This window comes from Motacilla alba, chromosome 3 (genome assembly GCF_015832195.1).
Source record: "Motacilla alba alba isolate MOTALB_02 chromosome 3, Motacilla_alba_V1.0_pri, whole genome shotgun sequence".
Lineage (NCBI taxonomy): Eukaryota > Metazoa > Chordata > Aves > Passeriformes > Motacillidae > Motacilla > Motacilla alba.
The window spans coordinates 36,490,602-36,502,649 of NC_052018.1; the positions used below are offsets into that span (position 1 = coordinate 36,490,602).

General features: G+C 38.1%; 1 protein-coding gene across 2 annotated transcripts in view; it reads right to left on the minus strand.

The window, feature by feature from the left end:
* RNGTT (RNA guanylyltransferase and 5'-phosphatase) overlaps positions 1–12,048 on the minus strand; it is a 171,775-nt gene that overhangs the window by 153,799 nt on the left and 5,928 nt on the right. For both annotated transcript variants that reach the window (XM_038130525.1, XM_038130524.1), the window contains exons 3-5: positions 6,499–6,602; positions 6,278–6,366; positions 1,518–1,593 (exon numbers count right to left, since the gene is read on the minus strand). In XM_038130525.1, the coding sequence (XP_037986453.1) occupies positions 1,518–1,593; positions 6,278–6,366; positions 6,499–6,602 (269 nt within the window). The remainder of the gene's footprint in view (positions 1–1,517; positions 1,594–6,277; positions 6,367–6,498; positions 6,603–12,048) is intronic.

Consider the following 12,048-nt stretch of genomic DNA (forward strand, 5'->3'; position numbering starts at 1 on the left):
TGTGCTTAAGCAATGAATACAGATGGATTTTTCCATCAGGAAGATCTTGTTTCCTCATTAGCAAGAAACAGTACCTTGTTTTAAAGAATGATACAGCAAATTAGATTTATCTCAATACAATGGTAAGCATTAACCAGCAGCTTGCCAAAATTGTTTCTTTCGCTGTGGACATTTTTTCCTACCAGGGGACATCTGGATGTTTTATTAAAATAATCTGACAGAGATGAACAAACTTGATACAAATAAATACCCAAAGAAAAAAAAAAAAAAAAAAAAAACAAAAAAAAAAAAAAAACATGGCTGTTGAGTTTTAAGGCTTTTCCCAACAAGGTTTGAAAACAGATAGGTGGCATAAAAGTAGGAGATCCAGAGATTCAAGTGCCTCTCCTCTTCAGAACAAAGGATCAATTCTAAGTCTAATTATTGCATGCCACTTGAAAATTGTTTGATTAGAAGCATACAATTTTTCTAATTCATAGAAACAATGAGAATCATACTATAAAGCCATTTGTGTCTCTGTCTACTTCCTATACACAGCTGGGATCCTGCAAAGATTCAGCCACCCATTACTAATGGTTTTCCATCTCCATTACTCCAGTACCTTAATTCCAGGTTTACTAACAGACACCAATGACCTAGTTCTTTGCAAACAGCTTGCACATGTATGCGAACCATAATAACAGTATGTCCAGTCACAAGAAAATCCTGCAACAGGAGCAGAATTTTCTTCTCTTAAAGGACCACACATAAGAAATATCATCGGAATGTTTAACAGGCTTGTCAAGAAACATGACTTCCACAGGACTCTGTCAAGAAGGAAATAGTGTTTTATAAATACTACAAAACAAAAGCTATGCAAAAGTTATGTCCAACAGGATAGTACGGACATTGTTCGGGTTTGGGGTTTCTTTCAAAACTAATGTTATGTAAAAAAGATAATTACTCTGTATGAAGGAACCAACGTTTTTAAAAGATGGAAAAATGGATGAGTCTGTATAGAAGCATGCTGTAGACTTTAGTCAAAAAACAAGCTGAAAACAAGGACTTTGTTTGCCCCCAATCCATCAGAAGTATGCATGCTACTCTGTTGTTGCTCTAGTTAATCTCTTCAGATGTCAAAAAAGCCCAAAAACCTACACCCACACCTACATGAAAAAGATGAAAATGTATGGGAAATAATCTTTCAGGAATCTCTGAACTCTACATTCTTACTTAAAATATGGGGCATGTCATGGGAAAGAGACACAATATGAAACATACACTGCTAAAGGCCCACACACAGCAGGTACACCTGATCTTTGACCTACCAGACCTGGAATTCTTGACTGCAACAGGCTAAGCTACCAAGGGATGATACAAAAAATGTTAATACGGGCTGTTTACTCAAGATTATTAGGCACCTATAAAACAAACAATAGTGAATACATTAGCATAGCTGCCAGGACAATGAGTGAAACATACTGAAGAACCCTTTGGCCACATTCCACAAAACCCCAGGAACTAACATACAAAGTTACCTCCAGTCCATCTTCTCAACCAAAAAGGCACAGATCAAAAATCCAGTTCTATTGAAACCATGTGTACAATGGACACCTAGAAAAGGCAAGAAAAGGGCATAATCACTTACAAGTGGTTTTAACAAACACAGTCAGTATCAAAAGTGTGGGTTTAGATCCTTCCACCTTCATCTGTAATATTAAAAGGTTATCTCCCTTCCCATCACAGCAGTACAGACTACATAAGGCACATAAGCCTGAAAGGCAATTTATTACATTCTTTCTGCAAATTAGCAGCAGTAAGGGTATAGGACACTTCATCACAATCAAGAGCACTAACTTAATGTGATTGAAATATGGCTAATACAGATAAGACTCACCGATCTGCTCAAATGCTCGTCAGAAGGCAATATAATCCAATTCATTAATTGAGCTTTTACTGGATTCAACAAGCATGACATTCATTTCATACCATCAGGCAAAAAGTCATATTCATATTACCTTACCTCAAAATTGAAAGGGGTGCCAATAGACCATAATTCTATCTCAAATTCACTATAACCATGCTAAGACCAGACTTATTAATTTTGAAAAAAAAATCTATAAAAAGAAAACTATACAGTATAATCATCTTGAATTACTTATCTTTTCAACGTGAAAAAAAGAGTTAAGCCCTCAGTCTCTGTTTTACTGAACTCATCCCCCTGTGAAAGGAGGGAAACAGTGTCAAATGCGTTGCTTCTTTTTTTTCTCTCAAGGCAACAGCACCATCTAGTGATAAGCAGACCAGCCTGAAAACTTGCTACTAAAAATGTCAGGAAGGATTCAGGCAAGATGTTGCCTCTTCCCCCTACTTAAAATTATAAATATCACTAAAGTTTCCTCTAACATCAAGAGCAATTATTCTTAACATTTTTCAGTTGCTACCATACAATCATAGAATTGTTTAGGTTGGAAAAGGCTTGTAAATACATTGAGTCCAACCATTAACCCAGTACTGCCAAGCCCACCACTGAGCCATGTCCCTAAGTGCCATATCCACACAGCTTTTAAATACCTCCAGGCATGGGGACCCAACCACTTCCCTGTGCAGTTTGTTCTTGTGCTGGACACCTTCATCTTTTGGTGAAGAAATTTTTCCTAATGTCCTAAACCTCCCTGTGTAACTTAAGATAATTGCCTCTTGTCTTGTCACTGGTTGACTGGGGAAAGACAGTGATCCCCACCTGGCTACAACCTCCTTTCAAGCAGTTGTAGGGAGTGATAAGGTCACACCTGAGTCTCCTTTTCACCAGGCTAAACAATCCCAGCTCCCTCAGCCACTCCTAATAAGACTTGTGCTCCAGACCCTTCAGCAGCTCCTTCTCTGGACACACTCCAGAATGTCAATGCCTGAGCACCAGTGCCAAGTGCCAGGGGACAATCACTTCCTAATCCTACTGGACACTGGCCTTCTTGGCCACCTGGGCACACCGATGGCTTGTGGTCAGTAGACCAGCAGACTCAAGTCCTTCTCTGCCAGGCAGCTTTCCAGCTGCTCTTCCCAAGCCTGCAGCATTAGCTGGGGTTGTTGTGACCCAAAGTGCAAGACCTGGAACACAACACCATGAAGTAAGCCATTGAAGCTTTAATTAATTTGCTCATTTATCTACCACAGCTAGTAAAACAAGGTTAGTAACAATTCACTTGATGCACATTCAAACAAAATGTGACTATCTTTTTTTACACTCCTCTACACTGAGGAGTAGAACTTTTTCAACTGGAGAACTGAAGCACCTACAAAAAGACTGATAAAAAAAACCAAACCAACTTTAAGTGGGTAAAAAAGTATGTATTTACTGTAACAGGATCAGGCTTTGTGCCTGCCCCACCAAGGTTACTTTCTTGATAAAGCAAGGTAAAAATCATCATGGATTTTTCGATTAATCATTTATAACCATTTAGAAATACTAAAAACTGTGTAACTCGCATCAAATTAAATGAGTGTTAGCTTCCTTATAAAATTTATTCCTAACAATCATTTCTCCTCTGTTTTCTGCTGAAGCAAAATTTTTGTACGTCACATCCTTAAGGCTGGCAGGCATAATCCTGTCCTTCATGCTGCAAAAATAAAGTTTCCTTCCTATATTGCTCTAGATGAATTGAAAATTTTAATCACTGAACATTCACATTACAGTCTCTTTTCATATCTAATCGTAACACTGAGAACAAAATTGCACACAATTGCTACCACGAAGTCCTGCAGCTGTTACTGCTGCCAAGAAGGTTAAGTCAATAATTTTATACACATGACAAAGATAAGAAGCATCTCAGCATGAGACCAAATGGCTTGGAAGAGAAAGATCACAGAGGGTACAGCACTATCACTGCTGTAGACTTCTTTCACTTTTGATAAACATCCTCCACACCAGTCCCTCTGATGCTTTGTCAGAGAAAACAAGTGCCCAAAATGACAAATTTCAGTAATTAACAGAAAGGAAATGGAAAATTCCAACATTTCTCTTTCACTATGAAAGCCTAAACAACATCTTCTTCAAAAGTTTAGTTTCTATTTTCTCCTTGGCTCTTTCTGAATGACTTTTTTCCCTTAAAGAGGTGAGACATCTAAATAATGGAAAAACATTCCACAATTCATCAAAGCCAAAAAGTTAGTGACACAACATTAAAAATGACATTTTATAAGTTGAAATATCAACTAAATGGGTCTGCTACTTATAGGATATCACAATGCTATCCATGCACTACATAAACTGCTGATCATAACCACTATTTTGAGTTCTAGAATATTATTGGAGGACCAGTGGAAGAACTGCAAAAGGAGAATGAAAATAAGGAATTGCTAAAAGAAAAGTGAGTGGGATCAGTCATCAACAATATCTTGCTTCTGGTGTAAGTTTTGAAATACTGTTGGTGACTGGCTCCATTCACTCCCATTTAGCAGTTCCTCATTTTTTAAACCCCGTAGTTGTGTTACCTTCAGAGAAGAACACACAGGTCTGTCCTGGTTTCAACTGAAACAGAGTTAATTTTCTTCACAGTGGCTGGTGTGGGGCTGTGTTTTGGATTTGTGCTGAACACAGGATTGATAATAGAGAGATGTTTTGTTATTGCTGGGCAGGGCTGACACACAGCTGAAGCCTTTTCTGCTTTTCATGCTGCCATGCTGGTGAGGAAGTTAGGGGTGCCTGGGAAGCTGGGAGGAGACACAGCTGGAACAGTTCACCCAAACTGGCCAAAGGGATTCTCCACACCATAGAATATTCAGTGCATAGAGTGGGAAGAAGAAAGAGGAATGAGCGACATCCATGATGGTATTTGTCTTCCCAAGTCACTGTTAGGTGTGATGGGGCCCTGCTCTCCTGCGGATGGGAAGCAGGGAATTCATTCCTTGCTTTGCTTGTGTGAATGGCTTCCGCTTTCCCTATGGAACTGTCTTTATCTCAACTCATGAGTTCTCTACCTTTACCCTTCCACTTCTCTCTCCAGACCCACCAGTGGAGAAGTGAGGGATCAGCTGTGTGGGGCTTGGCTGCTGGCTGGAGTTAAACCACAACAATCTGAAATCAAACTGCATTCTGTGTGCAATAAAGAAGTAAGCAAGTATCTAAACGAAAACTAGGTGTAAAAAAGTGTGACCAAATTAGATCTCTCAAGCACTCAAAAAAAGAGAATTCTCAGAGGCATCACATCCTGCAACAGAACAAGAAATGGCTACACACTGAAACACAATAAATTCCATTTCAACGTGAGAAAAAAAAACAACTTGTGTATTGTAAGAACAAACACTGGAAGAGGCTTCCAGAAAAAGTTGTGGAGTCTCCAAGTTTAGAGGCTGCTCAAAAGCCAAATGGGCATAGTCCTGAGGAAGCTGCTTTAGCTGGCCCTGTTCTAAAGAGGATAACTGAGTAGCTGATTTCCACAGGTCCCTTCCAATAACTTCAGCTATCCTACTATGTATCTGGATGAATCCTAAACTGCATGAACATACCAGCTTAGTTTACCAAGCTCTTAGCAATGATACCTGCACAAACAACTGTTCCATGTACTCCTAAGTCACACAGACACTCAGATTCAAGAAGGCTGCAAAATTATCATCCAAGAGGATTGAGGATGACACCCATTCTGACTCTGGAAACTCACCTGCAAAGTAATTTCTTATCTCTAATAGTTTGCAAATAGAGATGAACATGATTTGTTGAACATGAATATGATTGACAAAAATCAGGGTAAAATAGTTTTAACTAAAACTAGAAGGGATGCAAATTAAATGCAGAAATTATTTCTCTCTGAATAAAAGAAAAGTATGCTTAGAACATTCAAATATTCACTGCAAGACAGTATACCACAGAAGAAAAACTTAGCCTAGTATCTACTACCAGTTTTGTGAGACTTGCTAAAGAATCTCTGATAATCCAGTTACCAAATATGACTTCATGTAAACCAGACCACCAAATACATAACTTGCATTTGTATCAGCAGAAGTTACAAAACCACAGTGCAAGTATCATGTATTTCTAGACAGCTCCTGGGCCTATGTAATTTTCTGCATTAAGCCAACAGCTGTTATCAAACTGATGAATGCAGAAACATACTACTTTCTGTAAAAAAAAAGAAACATTAGTTTTGCAGTAAAAGCAATCAAATTTCTATATGCTTAAACACTGTACTGAGGAAATCCCTTTGCTCAGACTGCTAAGAATAAGAGACTGCAGTTACGAGCAAATATGAAACAAACTAAGAATAAAAACTAATGATTGGCATTAAATGGATATAAGATGTACCTATAAGCTCTGAAGGATTCTTATCACTGAAGTGTTCACATACACGGATAAATGTTTCTGTATTCTCAGGTGTAGGGCACTCACCATGCCTGAAATACACAAGAACACATGGATTAAGAGACACGTCGGGGAAAGGCAAAAAGAGAAAAAAAATTAATTTCTTCAGTGTGATCTTTCAAATTAAAAGCCAAATAAATAATTCAAAAGTGCACACAACTTACCCTTTACATTGGAGCTTTATATATTTAATTCCCTCTTTTTCTATATCATTTCTGTCATAGAATCTAGTGGTGTTGGTCAAGTCTACCAGCAAACCCATTTTAACCTAAAAAACAAGAACAACAACAAAAATTTTACATGTGGTTCAAATAGCTGTGCATTAACACTAAATGTCTAAAACCATAATAATTAAAAGCCACCACAGGCTACATTTGTAAGTTTAAAAAGCATCAAATATTGCATTTATTTGTAAAATCTGTATTTTACCACCATTACAGACATCTGCACTTCTTTGTGAAAGCTGGTGTCTAAATTAGCACTAGTCATCAATTCAAAAACTCCACTTTGCTCCAATCAATGATTCTAAATAAGAAAATTCTGCTAACAGCAGGAAAATCTGGTAAAGAATTACTTTAACATGCTAAAAAGACAAAAATGCTGGAATCAAGTGTGCTTATGCAAAGCAGAGCAATAATAAACACTGGCACAGTGAAAGTACTGTAAGAAACAAACTACTGAGATTCACATATAAGTAATCTCTCAGAAAAAATAACTCATTTTAATTTACCTATTAGAGTGCAAAACAACACAAAAGAATGGACCCATTTTCAAGTTTAAAAATTAATCGAATTAATTAAATGCTTAAAAACATCTTATTTAAAGCTAAAATGCAAAACAACTTCAGATAGTCAAACATGCTGTCAGCAGCTAAGGTGGCAGTGTCAACCACTCAGACGTTAGGGCCTTCCTGAACCCAGGATGCCTTGCTCATTCTACCCTAATGTGTTACCTTGTGCATCAACCCATGTTTTTAGTATTGGGTTTTACAGCTGGAAAACAGGTCTTTTAAGGAGCCTTGTGGAAGTTACTACATTTTTAAGAAGGATGGAAAGCAGAAATTCCACTGGGTGGCACAAAACACACAGTATATCAAAGTATTTCCTACTGATCCTTGTTCCAAACAAAATTTCAAACAACAAACCTACCAGTTTTACTGTGCAAAAACAGCCCACTAACACACCTGAGCAAAGAAAGTATATCTGGTTTTCTGTCTTGTAAGTGCAAGCAATTGCTTTTGGACAAAAAACTCAGCATCATGCTTTCAGGTAGGACCAACAGACTGGCAATAATTTAGCAGTGCAGTTGGAAGAATTACAAAGTAAACACCATTTCGACACAATTCAGAAAAGGTAAAGCCCAATTATAACTAGAATACAGTTCAGAAACAGCTATTTCACATGAATATGTTGTTTAGTGGACCCCTAAAGGAAAATTTCCAATTATCTACGGATAGCTCTCAAAGAAACTCAAACTTCTGATGATATACATTTGTAATAGTTATACACATTCATATTACTTTAATTTAATAAATATTAAAAAGCATCATGATGTTAGGTCAACAGCATTAAGACATCTAAAGTAATAGCCAGATCAGTTCCGAATTTCTCATTGTCAACTTTGCATATCGTATTTAGTATACTTTATTTACTCTTATTACTGTGTTTAGTAGAAATACAAACCACCTCACAAGGGGGTCCACCTGAAAACAATGTTACACCACCTGGAACTTCAAATATAAAGTGTCAATTGAGTTGCTAAGCACGGAGACTGACAGCATCCTGGACAGTGATTAACTCTGTAGAAATTATACAAAGGCAATTAATTCAATGATTACTTTCCTCCCTCTCCACTCCCTACAGCATTTTGCAAATGTCTCCAAGACTACTTAATTCAGGCCTGTAGGACTTCTCACTTGCTATTCTTCTGCCATTATTACAGACCATTTCAATCATATGTGAATGAAGCTCATGTGAAGTGACACTGTTCCTCGCACACTTCATGAAGCAGTACTGCAAACAGGCATTTAGTGTAACTTATCCGAAGCTATAAAAACATTTACAGCATACAGAGCATATAAGACCTGAAAGCAGTTTTCCTGCTTTACAGAAAGCCTAATCATTTGCATTCTCAATCCATGGGATTGACTGCACATAACACATTACAATTTAGAGAGTGCAAAGCACAATAAATTTATAAAGAAATTTTTAAGAAGAACAGGGGGATTATACAACATATCAAAGTATGCAACTATGATTTTCAAAAAATCCATGCCAAAAAACCACCAGTACCATTGGAACAAAATAAAAGCCTTCCCCTCACTCACATTCCAGATATCTCCAGCTATTAAAGCCTTATGCATGTGCTCTTCTGCTGCTATGCAATAAAATGGGCTTTGCTAGGTTCCCCTGTATGACCTTAGAAGTTTCTCCTTAGACACTGGAGACTGAAAACACCCTCCCCAAGGAGAGAGCATACTACAATACACTGACTACACTCCAGTCTCAGGAATTTTTTCTTTAACTTCTTATTTGAGAAAAATTGTTTAGATTAGTGATTGAATGTATCTATGAAAACAATAATGTGGCTGAAAATTGGTAATTAGTTTTCCTAATAGGAATTCTGTAACTTGAGCATACTAATTACCCAAACATTCTTTTGAGTTAACTAATGTCTCTAGCTCTTTGTGACAGAAATAAATCTACCTGTATAATGCATAAACTGTATACTAACCCACCTACTCAAGAAATTTAAAAAAAAATTATTCATGCAGTCACCAATTGCTCCTGCAATTCGTTTAAGAGAACATTAAGATACTATGCCAATATTAGCAATCACAAGAAAACTGGGACTGCCACGGCTAATTAAACCAGTTTCTAACATTCAGATTTTCAACAACTATCTCCATGAGAAAAGGAATCACACGGGAAGCTTGTTACAGACAGTTCCACCCAGACAGATGTTGTCTTAAATGCTAAACCGGTACCTTCAAAAATCTATGGTAACATCAACATCTCTCTATTACAGATATCCAGATGTAAAAGTTTCTGCTGAAGTCTCTTATTTGGGACTTAAATTATATGGACTTAAGTAATAACCAGTTTTCAGAACTAATTATTCTGCAAAATATTAGCAGTAAAAAACACACTACAATAAAATTACAAGAACCATGCACAGTGAGCTACTTTCACCTTGGGTGGGAAAACTCACTCTTACAGGGCTCCTCAATTTCACATTTATTTCATTGCTGGCTTGTTGGTAAATCGCTAATCTACAAATGGAGCACTCTAGTGACCATTGCACACCTTGGCAAACAAAAAAGAAATATATATTATCAAATAGCAAACACTCATCAACAATGCCAGGGTCCAAACAATGTAATAGATTTGACGAGAACAGAGAGTTTGAAAGAAATTCTATGTTCAGCTTGTTAATTAAAATTACCAAAATGTAAGTGAGGATCCTCATGCTACTAATTTTACTATCAAATTCTAATAGTCTGATGTCACTCAAGACATGAATTTGTAGCATCACAACAGAACTGACAGATGTGACTACTGGAAAGGCTAGTCTCACTATGATTATTTCTTTTTGGTGGCAAATCACTAAGGAGGCAAGCATTTAGAAATTCTGAGTAAGGTTGTGAAATTCTAACTTCAAAATAAACACAGAATTTTAAATTACTTTAAAACATTAATAAGATTGGTTTGGGAAAATTTCAAGGTATGCCTATCAAATCCAGTCAGAGTCAATAATAACATAATACATAAAAGAAGAACTCAAGTAGAATTTAGATGCACACGTCAGAGACTGTAACATTACAGTTTATGATTTAAACAATTTCATTAAGAATTTTTGTCCATTAAAACTGTATAACGAAGTTACACCAATAAGAGCTGCATCACCAAAGCCCACCCTGAATGGGCCCCCCGACTGAGGCCCTGGACTGTAAGCTGATCTGAGATAAGGTAAAAGTGACACTATTCTCAGGTCGGGGCTGGAGGAGAAGAATAGACAGGAGAATTAAGCCCAGCAGCTTCCGGATGGAGCCACAGCCCCAGGCTTATCTGCTGCCGGGTCTGCACAGGTTAGCTCAGCTGTGGGGACCCCCACCCCAGGAACACCACATCTACAGGACATTCATGTGAGGGACAGCAGAGGGGGTGTCATGGTCCATCAAAGGCCCCCTGAATGGTTCCCCAGACCCTGCACCAGAGCACTGCACGTGATGCAGAATGATGCAACTGACACAGAGCCTTGCAAGGGGCAGTGACAACCTTCCCCTGCTCAGGGAAGGCACCTGGGCATTCCCACCTGACCCAAACACATATTAATCCACTGGATTCTATGCTTTGTGGTGAAGGAGCCTCCCCACCAAGAAGACCAGATGGAGGGGAGCAGCAAGATATCATTGGGACCCATGGTTTCTTTTTTTTTTTTTTTTGGTATCAACATTTAACCTCTTTTGGTTTTAATCTTCTTTTAGGAAATATTTTGAACCTCAGTATTCTTACCATCTTATTCACAGAGAGTTCTGTTTCATCCTCTGTGATTAGAGTGGATCATAAAAGCACAGATGCAAGAACTCTAACAAGAAAAATCCTACCAGTTCAAGCACTGAGAACAGGCACATATGCTTCACTGGTTGTACTTTCTTATTGCATTACTGCACAGGTACTCCTACCACTGCTACACTGAGTAGTTCACCATCTACTTCATATCTATGCCTAAATAAGAGAGGATTCCCATCTTTTAGTCACCTAATTCTTCTGATGTTTCAGGTCTGATACTGTTAAACAAATTCAGAATTAATTTAACCTCAACCAACAGCAAAAAATAATTAAAAGACCCACAGAAAAAACATCACTTGCATGATTCATCTCATAGACACAATCAAAACAAATGGCACTAAACTTCTATATAAAGTTTAATAATTAATTCAATTAATTATGTGGTAGACCTTTCTTTGCCTGGCAGGCTCAAAATCCTACTTCCCATATCTCCAGATGCACCGAGAGACACTACAGAGACATACATGAAAGGCTGGAAAGGTCCTGTTCCCACCTTTATTGTCACAGTTGTGCTACAGTTTGCTACATGCAAACCGAAGCACACAGATAGAAATGGGCAAAACAGAGGATGAAGAAGGAAGCCAGAACCACAAGACTACAATGGTGGATGCCACAAGGTTTAATAAGGCAACTGCAGAGTCCTGTCACAGCAGCCCTGGGCAGTGCTACAGGCAGGGGGACGACTGGCTTGAGAGGCTCAATATCAGCCTACCCTCTGCTGCCCAAGTGACCAAGAAGGCCAATGGCTCCTGGCCTGTATCAGCAATAGTGTGGCCAGCAGGACCAGGGCAGTGATCATCTCCCTGCACTCGGCACTGGTGAGGCTGCACCTCGAATGCTGTGTTCAGTTCTGGGTCACTCACATTAGAAAGGACATTGAGATGCTGGAGGGTGAACAGAGAAGAGCAACAAGGCTCATGAAGAACAGCTGAGGGACCTGGGTTTGATTAGTCTTGAGAATTTTAACCTGTAAGAAAACACTTTTGGAAATCTATTAATTGCAGAGGAGACCTGGAAACATAAACAAACAAAAAAATTTTCTGTACAGGTGTCCCAAACAAAGCCATCAAAATTTCTTCCTTAGATCTGAAAAGCAACACTTGAGTAAATATTAATAATGAGAGCAATGTTTCAATTATTAAA